General features: G+C 44.1%; 3 protein-coding genes across 3 annotated transcripts; 2 read left to right on the top strand and 1 right to left on the bottom strand.

Moving 5' to 3' along the window:
• Positions 1-232: 232 nt before the first annotated feature.
• On the top strand, positions 233-5,421 carry cUnh19orf44 (chromosome Un C19orf44 homolog; the record flags this gene model as incomplete). The annotated part of the gene is made up of 10 exons (XM_079221537.1): positions 233-346; positions 435-602; positions 770-891; positions 1,079-1,601; positions 1,757-2,051; positions 2,481-2,545; positions 3,325-3,790; positions 3,941-4,030; positions 4,788-4,954; positions 5,307-5,421. 10 exons carry the CDS (start codon positions 233-235, stop codon positions 5,379-5,381), a joined length of 2,085 nt encoding a protein of 694 aa, XP_079077663.1. The 3' UTR covers positions 5,382-5,421.
• An 806-nt stretch (positions 5,422-6,227) lies between these two features.
• Positions 6,228-10,569, bottom strand: akr1a1b (aldo-keto reductase family 1, member A1b (aldehyde reductase)). Its single transcript, XM_079221210.1, has 9 exons — positions 10,440-10,569; positions 9,134-9,229; positions 8,692-8,811; positions 8,462-8,613; positions 8,037-8,232; positions 7,727-7,926; positions 7,045-7,117; positions 6,735-6,821; positions 6,228-6,496 (listed from the first exon to the last, which is right to left on the bottom strand). Exons 2-9 carry the CDS (start codon positions 9,212-9,214, stop codon positions 6,431-6,433), a joined length of 975 nt encoding a protein of 324 aa, XP_079077336.1. The 5' UTR covers positions 9,215-9,229; positions 10,440-10,569; the 3' UTR covers positions 6,228-6,430.
• A 1,960-nt stretch (positions 10,570-12,529) lies between these two features.
• On the top strand, positions 12,530-17,061 carry uhmk1 (U2AF homology motif (UHM) kinase 1; the record flags this gene model as incomplete). Its single annotated transcript, XM_079221107.1, has 9 exons — positions 12,530-12,836; positions 13,377-13,506; positions 14,139-14,325; positions 14,411-14,608; positions 15,060-15,154; positions 15,300-15,376; positions 15,844-15,942; positions 16,061-16,149; positions 16,915-17,061. 9 exons carry the CDS (start codon positions 12,530-12,532, stop codon positions 17,059-17,061), a joined length of 1,329 nt encoding a protein of 442 aa, XP_079077233.1.
• Positions 17,062-18,322: the final 1,261 nt, after the last annotated feature.

Below are 18,322 nucleotides of genomic sequence, written 5' to 3'. Positions count from 1 at the left end.
ATGAAAGGCCTCGAGGTACATCGTATGGAGGTAACCTAGCGAGATGAGCTAACTAACCGCTAGCTAACGTTGACTCTCCTGTCCCCGATATTCAGGAAGAAACTTTCCCAAACTGGGTGAGCTAGTTACTGCTCAGAGGAGGTGTAAACGTGTGGCTAACATTAGCGTTATATGTCGATGCGTGTGACGTTATAGTGAGCCAGGCAGTGTTAGGACGAGCATCGGTTCAACGATGTGGAAACAGGGCGGTCGAAGCTCCGCTCTGGACCGAGCGCAGGCGCTGCTGTCCGCTAAGAGGAGCACCAGGAGGGACGCCGAGTCGGTTCAGGGGCCGACGGGAAATCCAGTGAGTCTCGCGCCTGCGCGGTCTGTGCCCCCGCCTCTTACTTTGGGTAATGTTTTTAACATGTCGTGCCTCCCTTTTTTCTCTTCAGGCTGCTGTGGGTGGATCCTTGAAAACCAAATCCGCTTCCTCAAATACACGCCCTCTCTTCTCAGACCTGAGTGACCTGTCCTCGGTCAGCTCCGCCCATGAGCGCGGAGGTGACACCATGCTGGGCTCTGCTGCTGCTGATGGTGATGCTGATGTTGGGAAGACCCAGGCAAGAAAGGGGCTTTCGACCAAGTTAAACGATTGTAGAAGCTTCTGCGAACTGATGCAGTATTTTGTTCAGGACATTTTGACGCAATGGGACTTTAGAAACGTCGACAGTGGGAGGTTTTTTTAAATCCTATTTGACAACGAGCCTTTTTGTGTTTCTTCTGCCAGGATCTCAGACCTCAGAGCTCTCTGGGTGGAGGAGGAAGCAGGTTCTTGAAGAAGGCTCCACCACCTGCAATCAACAGCAGCCAGTCACCTGTCCGCAAGAGCCAGCAGGTGCCTGAACACAGGTACGGTTCGGTGTGCGTAGGAGAAATACATTTTACATCGATCAATGGATTCCCGAAAAGTGAATTGTTTTCTTATTCTGACTGATTCTACTCGAAAGATTTCCAGTTCTAAATATTCACTCCCTGCTGCTGAAACTCAATTATTGTGTTGTTCTCCACCTTCATCCCTCTCGCCCTCTCCGGTCAGAAACGTGTCATCTTCCCAGCAGAGCTCCCAGACGGCTGCTCTAAGTAAAGTGGCTCAGATTGAGAGCCGCATCCGCAGCCGCAAACAGGTTCAGGAAGAGGCCAGGCGGGGGGCAAAACCCGCGGAGAACCGAACCTCGGCCGTGGGAATCTCCCCGCCACTAGCCGCCCAGTCCCTGGAGGCCCCTGTGCCACTCTCTGCACAGTCCAGCAGTGACCAGAGCCTGAAGGGGATCCGTTTCCTCAAGAACAAGGCAGCTGTGACTGTTAAAGACATTACTACCACCGCCGCTGCTGCTGCTGCTGCTGCTGCTGGGTCGCCAAAAGGCGCCGATGTTGGTGTCAGGTTCGGGTCCAGAGCGGCTCTGGCGGGTTTGGAGGCAAAGTCAGTGAGAGTCGTGAGTGGTGTCAGTCTGGAAAGTGATGAAGAAGACATGAGGAAACTTCTCGGAGACTCGTTGGATTCAGTGGGCGACAGCTTATTGGTACCAGGGAGACCCTCTTCCATGAGAACAGCAGATGAGGTACCTTTCGACTTTGAAGAATGACCTGTTTTTTGTCACTATATGCCATATTTGTTTTTATTTTGACTTGTTATATGCGTTATGCTAACACCATCCTTACACATGGAAGAAGTTCTGGACAGTTCAAAACAATACGATGCTCTTCCCTCTTCCAGATGGTCCACTCCTCACCTCCTCCAGCTGCTGTCCCTCCCTCATCGTCCTCCAACACAGCACCAACGCGCCACCCTGCCTCCCCTTCTCCTTTCCGATTCGCTGGTCAGGCTCAGGCCCACTTCAGCCCCTCAGTGCTCTCCCCATCCGCCTCTCCTCCCCGTGTCTCCCCGTCTCCACAGCGCTCCGTCTCCTCCCTGTCGGGACGCGGGGAGGTGCTGTCTCTGGAGGAGCTCTTCTGTGTCGGGCCCGGCTTCGAAGACCCCCACAGTGAGATGAGTGCAGTTACCTCTGACGGTGAGAGAAGTCCATCGGGGCATCACACACATCTGGAAAAGGCAGAAATTAAGTGTCGTAGTTATGGAGAGCGAAGGTCAATAGGACAACACTGTTTTCCTCTGTATATAACACTTACTAATACTGTACTTGTATTATTTATTGATTTCAAAATGCTGTTTCCAAGAGAGGAAATGTGGTGTTTTTGTTCATTAATCATGTTTTGATTCCTCACTTTTCATCTCATGCATCCTAGATGGACAACAAGGTACATAAATCCTCCTTTTGTAGAGTCAGAGTGTTCATAGTTCATTTTCTAGTTTTTACTCCCCGGGTGCTTTTAATGGATGATATGGATGAATAGTAGCACACTGAATAATGTGTCGATGACAATTCTGTGGGTATACACTATCGTTTATTTAATTCTGTTATGATCTTGTGTTATTGCAGACTTCAAGATAAATGTGATGTCATTAGATGACCTTGGATTTAGTGAGAGAATTCCAGGACAGGAGGTGAGTAACAACAGAAGTTAATGAATGTGTACTCTATTGTATTCATGAATTACATTAAAACTAAAAGAGCTGAAAAGATTTTTTTTGTGGTAATATTGGCCATTACATCTCTTTAGAATGAAATCAAGCGACTCAAGCTGTCAGAGACAGATTAATTTACTGTAAATGTTCGTTGCCTGTTTTTTCCCCGGCCACTTGATGGCAGAATAAACAAGCTGCAAACGCAATGTTGAAATATTATTACATGTTAAGTTGATGCAGTGTATCTGATGACAAAGTGTTGCTTATTTACACACCCAGCAGTCACATTTGTGTCAGTCTGACAAACCCAAGTCCAATTCTCTCTCCTCAGAGCTTCAACTTGGTCTCCACCAACTCCCGACATTTAATTTTATTGTTTTCGTGCTGAGTAAGTTGTAACAGTAGGTCATTGGAGCTTTACCACTAAAAACAGCTGCCTGCTGCTGGAAAGCAGAGCGATGAGAGAGGTGGGACTGAACCATAGCAGTTTAGGGACAGCGTTTGATTGAGTCTTTATTCCGTTAGGCTTCACCTCCAAAACCCCCTGTTCTCACAGAGGGGACTGGTTGTACATGGTAAGAGATATTTGCTGTTTGAGCGACCACAATAGCCATTCTTATTCATCCACTAACTTACACAGAAATGTTTCATGAACTATTGTAAAATGTAACCTTTTCTCTTTTTATTGGGGATCTGGTCGAATCCCCGGAGCGACACCATAGACTGATATGTTTGCTTTCATCCTGCTACTTAAACAGAAAGAAGTCAAACACAGCGCCCCTCCTCCTGGATCCCCCAACAGACATCTAGAGTGGCCGCGGTTAAAAAAAGAGGAGCGGCGGCGGGAAGAGGACTCGTTGGACTACCAAAGTGACTTTGAGAGCGGGACCGAGCCTGATTACAACGTCAGCCAAGTTTCAGAGCACCTCCAAGGAGATGGAGGTGAAGAGGAGGCGGTATCGGAGGTCAGAGAGGAGGCTTCACAATCAGACGTGTGCCGCGGGAGGACAGAAGACGATTACTCGAGCGCTCTCTCAGACACAAGTCGCTCCTGGACCTCAGAACACAGTCAAAAACTCGACTCCAGATCCTCCAGATCCTCCGTATCACCTGGCAGCCGGACATTATCTCGCCAGTCAAGGAGACGTGCTTCAACGAGAAAGGTTTTAAAAGAAGCGGAAGTACAGACTCAGCCTGATCCTCTGGCTTACACATGGCCCGCCGGTCAGTCTGCCATTCGTGGCGTTTGCACATTTGAGACGCCTGTAATCAGCCCCGACCACGGCAGCATTTTCTTCACAGTAGCACAAGTCATCTGGATTAATTTGACACGCACATATGAAAATGTTATCTCTGGCTCTCCTCCCTCTGCAGGTGTGGCTGCTTTGGGTCCTGAGGTGGGCTTGACTTACCTGGATCCCACCCCAGTGGTTGCTCATACTCTCAGTGCAGAAAGGGTGGAAGGTAAGAGACACAAAAAGGCCAAAGGAAATACATCATAAATACACAAAGAACACTGGAGGGCTTTCTGAGGGAGCCTTTTTCAAGTGTATTATGCCGGTAGAAATAGATAAACTAGTTATTAACCTGCACCTGGATCCAGGCGATTGCTATAATGGAGAGCATTAAGGTTTGTGCAAGGATGATGTTACATTTCAAGTGACTCATACCTGGCCGCTGTGGTGGGGCCATTTTCCGCTGATATTTTGATCGCTAGTCTCCATTAAGGCAGAAAAGACGGTCAGATAACGCATTGACCTGCTTTTTTTCCACCTGCTTTTTAAATTGCTCCGAGAGCGACACAGCTGGAGCTTCGGGACCAGCTCCCCATCTGCAGCAGTAGTTTGGCCACCTGTGGGATTTATCTTTGCTGCAAGCATATCTGGCAAGAAAACCCACTAATAATGTATTTAAACTGATATAGGTCTAAAGGGTAAATGAGAAAAGAAAATCTGATAAATGATAGAATATGCATCCCGTGCTCGCCAACCATATTCATTTTCCAGACCCTGTGATCATTCCCCCCCCCCCCCCCCCCCCGAGCACAAGTTGAATTTAATTTAAAAAGGCTCAAATCGAGCAGAGGAGCAGAATTTTTTGCTGACCTGCACGGGAAATATAATATTTAAAAACATCAGGGATACTTCAAGCGAGGACCGAGAACTAAAATATATACAAATAATGTTAAAAGTATGTGTGCGTGTGTCCGTCCATTCCTCAGCTCTCAGCATCTCCAACCCGGCTGTCTTTGCGCTCAATGAAATGCTGAAGCAGCAACTCGCCATGATGAGGTGGTTCATCGAAAGCAGGCGAAACCTTCACTCCAGCCTGGTGCAGAGCCTCGGACCACCAAACTACAGATACACCACGCTGGAGGACACCAAGGAGGTGAAGCATGACGCAACACAAACGCTACACGCTGGTGGAGAGTCAGCCGGGACTAATCCTGAGCGGTAGATTTTTCCGCAATCTTTGTCTCAACAAAAGAACTGCCCGTTACGTCGCTGTTTTCACATCCTCGTTGGTTGAATGTCCAATTTGTGACGTCATCATATGCATCACTCTGAGGGATGAGACATTTATTGCGCACAGCTTTTCCTGACTGTGATGTAGTCAGTCAGTATCATGAGACAGAAGTCATTCTTTAGATTTGTTTACATTAAATTGTAATGTAGATCAAAATTATCTAAATGTGGCTTATTGAAACCTGTTGATAATACAACATTTTGTCTTTCCACAGAACATCCGCAAGCAAAGACCTCCCAAACTGAAAATGGAGGAAGCCTTAGAAGAGGTTCTACAGGAGATGAACTGAACTGCAGACATGTCTTTTTTTTATTAAAGTGTTTTTATAAATAAGGAAATCATATTTTTTCTAACATGGAAGAATTGTGGTGTTTGTTGGTTTATTAATTAAATAAACAAGATGATTTGAACAAGTTCACCTGCTTTACCTTGCAATCAGTTAGCCCTTCCCAACGGATCTAAAGCCGTTATCTATTCTCCCTTCAGAGCCATCAGATGGTTTTGGTGGTTGAAAGGATTAGTTTGAATTCACCAAAGTCAGAAAATAACACAAACAAACTAAACGATAGTCAACGGTAGACCAGCAACTGCGATGCTCTGCAAGGTTTTTGTCAATGGACTCTCTGGCTTTGAAAAGACCACATATGAATATAACGGCTTCGGTTCCCTGTTTGAAAGGGCTGTTTGGAGGCAAGATAAAGCAGCGGAAATATTCTAAATATAGTGTACTCTTAAAACTGATATAGATTTTTTTTCGCCAAATGATATTGCTTTGTGCTTCTGTCTGTTTCACCAGTGTCGACTGACTTCTGCTGTTGGTAATTTACACTGATATATTATGGAAAAGTAAAAAAACTCACTATTCCTTTAACTACAGACCTTTTGCAAAATATTATCTTTGGTATTTTAAAGTTACTAGAGTGACTCAAGATGTATATCTAGGATAGAATACCTCATTATATATTTCCGGTCTACCATTACTAAATGCACTTTTAGACTGACAATACGAACAGTCAAAATCTTAAAAAACAAGTCACCATCTGCATTACAACACACTGTATTTATAGTTTAGGACACCACATGGGCTCCTTCATAAATAAGCAACTGTTTAAATAAAGTCGGCTGCAAGTGAAGTAACAAAATGTTTATTTTAAAAATAACATGTACGTTGTATGTATACAGTCACACCAGATTGTCCAGTCTTCATCACCAACGATAACTTGAAATTCTAATGAAAAGAGCAGGTTTGGACATGATCTAAAGACAAACTCCAGGAACATTTATGAGTGATGTGGGCGGTGTTGTTGAAGGCACAAATTCAGGTTGCAGTGCGAGTCGTCAGTACGGGTCGTTGAAAGGGTAGTGAGGATGTCCTGCATCCCTGGGAACTCGTTCTCCTTCCACCTGCAACATCCAAACCAAAAGTGAATGTGTGTCTCTCTCGTGATGTGTTCATGTTTTTACACAATCGCTGCTTTAGCTTTCCACCAAACTGCTTGAGAAGGGCTCGTCCACCGAGAGGCTTTCTGGGCCGATACTGACATTTTTTGCAATTTAAGTTACAAGAGGACGGTAAATTAAACATCACATTAGTTGAAAAGAGAAAGAAAAAAGAGAAAGAGAGAGAATAAAGCCCACTCACTTGGATCATTGGTACGATGTAGCGCCAGCCTTTGTTCAGGGCCGTGATACTCTTCATTTCCTCGGCTTCAAGGGTGAATTCAAACACCTAGACAACCAACACAGTGAGATAGTTGCTCCACAAAAATATGATTCGCACGTGCATAGCTTTTTCAGCATAATAGCTTTTAAGTACTTGCAGGTAAAAAAAAATGAAAAAAGGGACCTTAAGGAGATATTGTATAGTTCCGAAAATCTCATTAAGAAGGCAGTCTTTAAAAAAATACCCTCGTTGTTTGGAAATGAATGGCCCGACTGAGATTTTACTTCACCTGAATGTTCTCTTTGATCCGGGATTCCGTCACACTCTTGGGGATCGTCACCACTCCTCGCTGTGTCTGCCACCTACCAAACACAGCACACTTGTGTTGAAATGTACTTCCAACGCCACAGCAGTATTTAGAAAGTATTTTCTCCTGCATGCTGATTATACTGTGTGTCCCTGTTGGGTTTACAGATTGTTGCATGAGCCCCAAGTGATCAAAAGATGTAGTACAGCGGTTTCAACTGTGTATTTATGAACCAAAGCACCAATATAATCTGTGTATCTAAACTGCTCACTGCTTTTGATACAATAAATACTTTTACATATTAAACCAAGATGGCACAGCTATTTTTATCCTTTGGTTGCCTTCACTAACAACTCTATAAACTAAATGAAATGCTAAATACAGAAAGACACCTTTTAAAAACATCAATATGTGTCTGATGTTGATGTGAAACTGAAAATGTGGACACCAAAGAGCTGTTTAGTAAAGCAGATAGATGCATAGGTGATCCCTAACATGTGAACACCGTTAACAACAGGATTTAAGGTAGTTTTGTTTTGACATCTAACATTTTAAAACTTAAAATTAAATTTGAAGACATTGAATCTCTAAGATAAGCCTGTGTGTAAGTAGTTAGTTACACACTGGGGTGCAATCTGATCAGTTAAGTGAGGAGTAGAATCACCTCAGGATAATCTGAGCTGGGGACTTTTTATATTTCTCTGCGAGGGTGGCCATCAACGGCTCCTGGAGCAGGACGGGTTCTTCTGGATGTTTCCAGGCCCGGTCAGGAGAGCCCAGAGGGCTGTAGGCCGTCAGCACCAGGCCCCGGTCCCGACAGTGAGCCAGCAGCTCTACCTGGGCCAGGTACGGGTGGCTCTCTACCTGCCCAACCAAAACACAGAGAAACCAGTGTCATCTATGGCTCTCGGAACTTCAACAGCATGCGCTCACACTTAAAAATGAACTTTGTCATCACCACAAACGCCCTGTACCTGCAGGACCGTGGGTTTGATGCTGGCGACGGACAGGATGTCGTCTATCTGCCGGCTGTTGAAGTTGGACAGGCCGATGGATCTGACGAGGCCCTTCTCCACCAGCTTCTCCATGGAAGCCCAGGTCAGCTTGTAGTCTATGTCGTCATACAGCAAGGTGCCGTCCTCCTTTTTTGGGAAGGGAGCATCTCCTTGTCTGGGAGATACAAAGTGAAAGCCACATTCGAAACTACTGAAAACAAACTGTAGTTTGGCTTCCCATTAATTTCCTGAAAAAAAAAATAAAAAATAAAATCTGCCATCTTGGAATAAAGATGCAGCAAGTTAATTAGCTTGTTATGCAGAGAAAACAAAAGGGCTGTTTACTCAGGACAACAAGTTAAAAACATTCATAATTATTAGAGCGTGGTGGAGGTGGAGCTCACTGGAAGGCATAGGGCCAGTGGATGAGGTAGAGGTCCAGGTACTCCAGCTTCAGGTCCTTCAGGGTCTTCAGGAGGGCCGGCTCCACGTCCTCTGGGTGATGCCGGTTGTTCCACAGCTTGGATGTGACGAAAACATCCTCTCTTCTCAGTGCCTGGTTCACAGACGGCACACGTCAGGTCAAGTTTGACACACCTCGAGCTTCTCATGCAACTCGGTGAAGCTGTTCTACCTTGCCGGGGCCAAAGGTCTCCTGCAGGCCTTCGCCAATCTCCACCTCGTTGCCATAGATGGCGGCACAGTCGATGTGGCGATATCCAGCCTCCAATGCCCAGATAACGGCTTGTTTCACCTGCGACAGTGGCAACACAGGACAACTGTTGTTATGTATTTACAGCAGCATTACATCAGGTTGTGGCCAATTGGGGGCAACAGAATGTGCAACATTTAATTATTATGACCATATTATAAAGTTGATTAGCATTCATTTAGTCAAGTGTCTACTAAGTGCAGCTTTCATGTATAAAAGTACAGATCTACTTCTGCAGTTGGATAGAAAATAAGGGGAAGTCTATTGCAGCTATGCGATAACATTCATCTGTAAGAATAAGTAATATTAAAAAGTATTATTAAAAAAAAATTGGGGGGAAAGAGGATACAAGTGCAGCCTCTACCTTTCCTGCCTCACTCTTCCACGTCCCCAGTCCGAGGAGGGGCATCTTCCGCCCCGTGTTGAGAACTGCAAAGTCATTCATGCCTCTCACAAGCACCTTGAAAGGACGAGAAGAGCGTGATTCAGTCAGTGAGGGAGCTGCTTGGCTTACCCAGATGTTCATATTACACACACCAGTTGTATATAAAAAGACCCTGTTTGCCTTGTAAAGCTATTACGACTGCGACATTGGAGATATTTTCCCCCAAACAATTTTATTATGTTTTTATACTGTAAAATTGGATGATTTTTTGTATCTTTGAAGAAGCTTACTTTTTTTTTTTTTTTTTTTACATAAAAACATGTCAGAGTTTAGAAGGAAGTCTCAAACGATATAAATGTTGTGCATACATGCTTTCCACTAAAGTAAAACAACTCAAAAGAAAACTGTAAAAAAAAAAAAAAAATGTATTTCCTGTTCTTTGATGCATGTCTCTGCTGCACTTTGATTCACTTCATTAATGCATTCAAACATTTGATTCTGTGTTTTTTTTGGCTCTTTCATTTTAGTCAGCTTCAACTGATCTCCAATGTGTTATGTTCTAATGCATTTCTTTGCTTTATGGAAAACCCCATGTTTGCAGAACAGAGATCCCCACATTTTGGATTGCATGCTAATTGCTTTGCACTCCCCTACTTTGACTAGTGATGCGTGTCTCCACTGGAATGACAGACAGACATCTTCCAGATCTTTCTTAAAACCCAGAGGTCTCGTCAGCTGACTTCCTGGAAAGTCACGCGCCACGCCTCAGCAACTGACCGCGCGAGCTCAGCATCCGATCCGTGACACCTTTCAGAACGTCAACGCTCGCGCATTAAAATGTGGCACACGTTCGCGAGCAAACGGGGTGGTACGACATGTAGAAATGACACAATTGACGTCTGATACTCTACTAATAACTACTACTAACTGGGTTGTCACTATGAAATATTATTGAGCTAGAAAACGAAACAAAAACTGCCCGCACAAACCAGGACGCCGCTCCAGTTCCTGATAAAAAACATGACAGCTAGGTTAGCTAGTTCTAGCTTTCTCCTGAAACTGACACCCGCACGAGACTTGCCGTTACTACCCGCTCTCGTGTTCGGCTCCCTAAGGTCAGCCTCCCTCTCACCCGCCGACCCACTCACCCGCTGGCTGCCCGCGTCTGAACACAAGCGGCGGAGCGTCTGCAGCTGGAGGACCCGACATGTGAGGGACCGCATGAAGGGGTCAGCTCAGTGGCGCGCGCGACGTGTCACGAGCTCTCCAGTTAGGTGGGACTCACCGTTACAAGACGTCCAAACGCGCGGCTTCGAACAAGGACCTCTTCTCGTGGTCCTCCGAAGCAGGACAGGTACGCAGGAGGATTGTTTTGCTGCCAGACGTTCAAAAACACCACCTCATTTTTGTTGACGTTTCCTTTTCCGGGATGCCGATTCATCCGTTTCCGGTGAAAAGCACTCACCACCAGACCTTATGAGGAGATGGCAGATAACAGAGAAAAGGGTTTTAACTGAATCTGAAGATGCTTGTGTTGGTGGAGCTGCTCTATGATAATAAAATAAAACCATCTGGCAGTTAGTTCCTCGACTACAAGAGATGAAACAGTCTCTATCAGTCACATGTCAAGGCAAACTGATTTGTATTACATTTCATTTAGCTGACGCTTTTATCCAAAGCGACTTACAATAAGTGCAATTCAAGCATGAGGACAAACTCAGAACAACAAGAATCAAGAAAGTACAATTTCTTCAACAAAGTTCATCTACAAAGTGCTATCAGTAAGTGCTACTAAAGTGCTACTACGGCGCTAGCTTCCTTATTCAAGGTGTAGTCGAAAACAGTATAGCACATAACAACAAGGCCATTCAAAGTGCTTCACATAAAACCATTAAAACATAATGCAGAAGAAAACAAGATTTAAACAATTAGGAACATTCATTAAAAAGAGTCAAGAATAAAAAAAAGGAATATATATATATATATATATATATATATATATATACATATATATATATATATATATATATATATATATATATATATATATATATATATATATATAGAATATATGTCGATACAAAAGCCTGCTTGAAAGGATGTATAGCAGAGTTATAAGTAATTAGAGATATATAGTGATGTGTTGTATAATACTGCTAAAGCGTCTCTAAATTGAGCATGAGGTTTTACTTTTTTCATGCGATGACATTGGATTTGAGTGGATTCATTTATGATGGAGATGGATTGTTTAGGTGAATGGTTAAGGAGAATGGTCAGGTGTAATAACTCAGGACCACTGTGTTCTAGATTTTGGTTTGATCTGTCATGCATACATTGCATTAGAGAATGCTTGATACCATGTGAAACATTTTAATCTCATACCGATCAATGAGAGCAACCGAAATTGAAAGAAAAACATCTTGATGGCTTCACATTAGTTTAGTTGTTGTTGCTGTTTTGATTTTGTGGCACAATATGACGTTCCCTACATGGCTGAGGTATTGTCTGGTCTCAACAGGATCGTATATATATCGAGTAGGATCGGCTGGAGTATTTTACATGTTAAAAACAAGTATTACACCCATAATGTGCATTTGTAACCACACACATGTAAGCCATACTCACATACATGATCAGACCCATACAATGAATTGAGAAAAAAAGCAGCTCTGTGTGTTTAATTTACTCAAATCAAAGGAACAGAAAACTGAAAACACAGCGGAGTTTCAATGGAAGACAAGTTCATGTGTAGAACCCTGAAAGGAAGAGTGAAACATGTATACAACACAAACGAAACTAAAACACAATGTTAACGTTTTGATGGAAACAACATATATTGTACGCATCCTCGCCGCCAGAGGGCAGACTGCGGGAAAAGATGCACCGCACATCTACAGGGAGGAAACCGGAAGTAAGATTAATAACAACAACCTGAGTTGTAACTTGGGCGAAACTTGACTGCAGTCAAAACATTTTAGTTTAGTTTTTTTAGTTTATTGTATTCAATACAAATTCCGTATTATGAGGGGGACATGGTCCTGCGTATCGTGGACGTGGTTTGTGCTGAAACTCAACGGCTAGTTTAGTCTCTCCAGTCGGGGCAGCTACGTGAGCTAACTTTTTATCAGACGAGGGCGACTTCCTTGTGACGCGCGCAGTAAGCTACGGGTATCATACTATGCCCGGGTACTGCTGTCACAGGGCTCCGGGTGTAGCGGGACTGTCTGTGAGCTGTCGCTGACACGTCCTGGTAGTTTGTATGTGGCGCTGAAGAAGCCCCGGTTTGCTCGCAATGCTCCTGCAGCTGCTCCCACCTTTCAACTAGCTTCCTCTCCTCCTCCATCTCTCCTCCTCTCCGTCGTCTCCCGTTGCCTGATGGCTCACTGCGGCTCCTCCGGGCCGAGTGCGGAGGCCCAGACGCCGTGTCCCGACAGCAACAAGCCGTCCCCGGGCAGCGTGGACCAGAGCATGAAGCCGGTGCTGTTCGAGATCTTCGGTGAGATCTGGACCGTCCAGTCCCGGCTCGGCCAGGGAGTCTCGGCCTCGGTGTACCGGGTCAGCTCGGGCAGAGCCACGGCCACCGCCGCCGTCAAGGAGTTTCAGGCCGACACGCAGGGAGGAGATTACGGGTATCACAAGGAGAGGTCCGTGCTGGAGGACATCCAGGGACATAAACACATCGGTAACAACATGGTTTTGCTATTTTATTATGAAAACAAAAAGCTGACATGGAAATTACATGTAGTTTATTACTTTTAGCTCACAGATAAACTTTCTATGAGTCTATGATATTGACTTCTATCTTCAAACCCTCATGTGTCGTTTGTATCTTTTACAAATCTTTTTGTATCAAAGAGCTATTGCCAAATTCCATTTAAAAATCTATCAATTTAATAGGAACTCACTTGTCATCTGTGGTACACACGTGGGAGAATGTTCTGTCAGACCATTTACAAATAGTTATAGTCTGCTTTTTAATTCTGAATATGCCACGAAACATGGTCGGGTTCCAGTAAAACATCAGGCTTTTACATTTGTTATAGTGTTCTGTAAAAATAATTATGGCTGATCGCTCTGTACACTTATTTAAGAAGACATGAAACTTACTGGCAATATCCTGTAGTTAATAGTATTGCCTTGTAGGAGGATTGTATTTTCTTAAACGTGATATAATTTCACTAGTACAGGCCTCGCTGTTTGTAATAAGTCTTTCTTCTGCCAGTGACGCTGTACGGGGTGTTCACCAACCACAGCTGCATGGGTGTTGCCACCCGCTGTCTTCTGTTGGAGCTCTTGGATGTCAGCGTGTCCGATCTGTTGGTGAGAAGCAGCATTGATACCCAGGATGGCAGGTAAGTGATATCCCCGCTTCCAAAAAAAAAAAGGAAATGCATGAGAGGTGTCTTGGCCTGCAGGTCGTTTCTGTCGTATTCGCCCGGGTTTCATTCTCTTTTGGACAATGAAGATTATGGAATATGGAATTCTCAAAGCATAACATGTACTCAACAGTGATGGTGAAATGAAGTAATGATACATTGTCCTACAGCATAATATTTTAAATGATTTGCCGCCCACCAGTGTCGTGAAGCTAGCCGTGTGCAGGTGTTCCTTCAAATTGGAAGTGGAGTTCTCTGCAGCTGTCTCCAGCAGACTCCAATCCCGCAGGAACAATTTACATTTCACTGTGATCTTCTCGTAACGGATTGCTCGTTTGAAAACCAAACCAAATATCCGATTACTTCAATTGCAAATGAATGCGTTATGATACTTCTTACAACAAAAACATGATTACAAAGTACCGCGTTACCCCCAACTCTGAGTATGATACGTGCTGCATGTGGCCTTCACAAATGAAAGATTGCCTCAAAACTGTTGAAAAGTTAAGATAATGAATGATGATGGTGAGTGCAGTCACTGTTAAGACTTCATATATTTAGGTGCGCTTGAGCTCTGTTTAACGTCACGCTATGATATTTGTCGGCAGATCCCAGCATGGCCACTCCATGTGGCTTGTCCAGCACTGTGCCAGAGACCTCCTGGAGGCTCTCTCCTTCCTCCACAGGGAAGGCTACGTCCACGCCGACCTCAAGCCACGCAACATTCTCTGGAGTGCTGACGACGAGTGCTTCAAGCTCATCGACTTTGGCCTCAGTTTCAAAGAGGGGAACCAGGTGGGCATGAAGGGGGGTTTGAAGGTCAGTAAAAGTGTAGTTGAGTGTTGCAGTTCTAAATCGCTCCCTGCCTCACCTACTCCAGGATGTCAAGTACATCCAGACAGACGGGTATCGCGCTCCAGAGGCCGAGCTGCAGAACCGCCTCGCTCAGGCCGGCGTGGAGATGGACGGGGACTCGGGCTGCACGGCCGCCGTGGACATGTGGAGCCTGGGCATCATCCTGCTGGAGATGTTCTCAGGAATCAAACTCAAAGAAACCGTCCGCACGCAGAAGTGGAAGGTATGACAAAGCCCTGCTCACGGTGGATTGACGATATTGATTTAATGGGAACAGACGTACGCTCTCAAAATGTTTAAAATGTACATAACATTGTTGCATTCTAGCATGAAAAGTTGACTGAACAAGATCAAATTGTCTTTAGAAACATTTCATTGTCACGTAGATTTGATGAAGAATAATCAATTTGAAAAATTAGCGGATTTGTGATGTCATAAAAAAAAAGTTGTTGCTTGATGTTTAAAATAGTAAACTAACTTGTTGCATGTTTAAACATACAGTAACGGGGAAAAATGTCAAGTTTTATAATTAAAGAAACCAGAAAAAGTTGACGGTATTGAAATTAATCAAGCGAATGAAGGAAGTTTGTAGAATCATCTGTTCAGTCAGGAAATGTTGAATGAAGCAGAACCTTGGTTGCAAAAGGAAAACAAATGTTTTCCTCTCCTTTTAGGATAGCAGTGCCACCATTGTTGACCATCTTTTTTCCAGCAACAGTGTGGCGTGCCCTGCCATCCCTGTCTATCACCTCAGAGACCTTATCAAAAGGTAAGTTATCACACATAAAGCTTTTGATTCAGACTGCTTGTACTGCGATGCTATTTACTGTACCGTGTGTTGACCGGGTTACTTGTGTACGCCGAGGAATATTGTCTCGTATACTAAAAGTCATTTTGGTACTTTATGTCTGCAGCATGCTTCTCAATGACTCAAAGCAGAGATGCACCGCTGAAACCGCCCTGCTGAGCCCATTCTTCAGTATTCCCTTTGGTATGTGACAATATTTGAGACGTCCACCAAGATGAACAAATCTATGAGTGTGCCACATTTACCATAGAGACATTCTGGATACGGGAGCTGCCATCTTGAGATTTTCACAGTGGTGATGGGGGAGAGGCATTGTCACACCTGCCTGAGCCAATTGCGAGCCTAGCACGGCCACAGCTCCTTAGTATGAGCCACTTAGCTGCTATGTTAGCTTCACGATAGCTGTTTGGCTAGAAAGACACAACAATTAACTTAATTTATGATCAATCTGCCAATCTTATGACCTAACTAAACCGCAGCCAGCCACAAAGGAGCGATGGAAATGTTTTGACTTTGATGTCGTCCGTCTTTATATCAAGTCTAAGATATTTACGTGTGTGTGTGTGTGTGTGTGTGTGTGTGTGTGTGTGTGTGTGTGTGTGTGTGTGTGTGTGTGTGTGTGTGTGTGTGTGTGTGTGTGTGTGTGTCAGCTCCTCACATTGAGGACCTGGTTCTGCTGCCCACTCCTGTCCTGCGTCTGCTCAACCTGATTGATGACAGCCATCTGCACAACGAGGAGGAGTATGATGGTACAACACTCTGTCTTTACATGTGAAATTACTTGGTGCATTCTAAGTTGTTTTCCTGCTCCTTTTAAGTGCAATTGAGGTAAAAGTAAGTCAAAATGTTTATCATTGTTTCTGCCAGACATCCTGGAGGACATGAAAGAGGAGTGCCAGAAGTATGGCTCGGTGGTTTCTCTGCTCATCCCCAAGGAGAACCCGGGGAAAGGACAGGTTAGACTGTTATTCAGTAAACAAAAATGTGAACAGTTATAGGATATTCTCAGAGTAAGAAACATCATTTACACTTATTGTAATCATAGAGACCCTCAACTGGGTTTCAGATGTGCAGACTTCAAGAGGTGGTAGCACACCAAACTTTATAAAGGCTCTTGCACATTGTGCTATAAAGTAAGAAAAAAAAAATAAGGCAATATTGTCTTTTTATTATATATATTTTTTAGTGAGGTGGAATATAAAGACACAGATGATTTTAGCAGTTTTATTCTGTACAACTACCGTTGCTACACCGATACTGTGGTCTCTCCTTTACTCAATTTCCCCCCAATGTCCTCTGGGTGCAGCGGCATGGCACTCTTCTCTGGTGCTAGAAACGATCCATTTGGGATTGTAAATCAATGCTTGTATTTATTTGAACCCAAACCATAATCTTTGCCTAAACCTAACCGTATAAACATAAAAACTAAGAATACCTACGTTGGAAGTTTATTTGGAAAAGACACTGTGCATCCCTGATGCATTCAAAAAAAGCAAAGAGCCACTGACCAAGCCGTTGTCATCTGACGACTTGAGAGTGAGAATGCGTTGAAAATATATATTTTTTAAAACATGGCTGCAGCTTGAAAAAAGCGCCGCCTCCTGAATCCCTTGACAAAAGTCGTGACGAGGGCCGCCGCATCCAGTGGACATCCGGGGTTACGCACACGCTCAAGTCACTCACGCACTAATCCATCATCATGTCCTGTGTGTGGCCATCAGGTGTTTGTAGAGTACGCCAACTCCAGCGACTCCAAAGAGGCTCAGAGGCTGCTGACGGGCCGCACCTTTGACGGGAAGTTTGTTGTAGCCACCTTCTACCCTCTCAGTGCCTACAAGAGAGGGTACTTGTACCAGACTGTGCAGTGAAGTCCTCAAGCTCAGTTTACACATCTGCCCTTGTTTGCATGAAAGAACACAATCGTATACCACGGGTTCTGCATGTCATTCATGTGGTTTTTCTACCGTGAACCTGTGTTTCTCGCAGTGTGTAAATTGAACTTGGCTGCCATTTCTGCTTCCTCCAGTTTGCACTACTCTAAACAGAGCTAGAGGTCTATGGTCTGAGCACAGTGGCTCCTGTTCTAGTTACCATTTCACTCTCATTCATTCATAGAAATGACCACACTGAAAGAATGAATAATGAATGAAGGAATGACAATAATAAGGACGAGTGAAATCTGATCTGGATGGACAGAGCGAAAGCCTTTATAAAATGAAGCCTGTAGAAAACGTCTCTGTCAAAAGATTGTGAGAGAGACATGTAGTATGTGATTAGAGACATGTAGTATGTGATTAGAGACATGTAGTATGTGATTAGAGACATGTAGTATGTGATTAGAGACATGTAGCAGGAGGACACGGACTCCCCATTAGAATGTCTGAGAGTTTTTTCTCTTGTCAAACGCATCCTGTTAATTGAATTACAATTATCTTGTTATCATTTGTTACGCTGAACATTTACATTGAGGTGACGGAGTAGTACAAGGGGGATGCACTTTTATTCTCTTTGGTCCTCAGGCGGTCATCGGGGGGCGGGGATGGTTTGGAGTGACCGCTTCACCAGCTAGTAGTTTTCACCCACCCTCTGGTGCCCTGTCCTGTAGCCTTTTATTTACAACAGTAATTGTTTATATCACCAGTGCCCATTTATGAGGAGTTCAGTGTTTGGACTGCAACACTGAAAGAACACAGGAAAAATTATATATTTTTGAGTACGTGCTGAAAATGATCAGAGACTTCCTTGCGAAACGATGGATGTCTTGATAGGATCTGAGTCGTCCAGCATTTACATGTTTTCATTTGACTTTGCAGTCGCGGTGCAGTTGGCATGGTAGTGTTCATAGAGTTATATAGAGTACAGTAGCCAGTGTACATGAAAGGACTAGTTTCAAACCGCCACTTGTAACCTTTGTTGCCGTCATTCTAATTCGGTGGTCCGTAGAAAATGTGGACAATCCTGGTGGAAGTTGGAGCAGTTTATCCGTTGCTTTCTTCAAATCCTCCACATAGTGACTGTGTAGCTCTATGCAAAGTGAAGAGATCATGTGCAGTGGCTATTGTACTAAGTAGGCCGATAAAGTGTAGTGGTACAACCTTACAACTGATACGTTCTAATCTTTTATTTAGC

The sequence above is a fragment of the Taurulus bubalis genome, assembly GCF_910589615.1.
Source record: "Taurulus bubalis genome assembly, chromosome: 7".
Taxonomy (NCBI): Eukaryota; Metazoa; Chordata; class Actinopteri; order Perciformes; family Cottidae; genus Taurulus; species Taurulus bubalis.
This window is presented reverse-complemented; position numbering and strand designations above follow the sequence as displayed.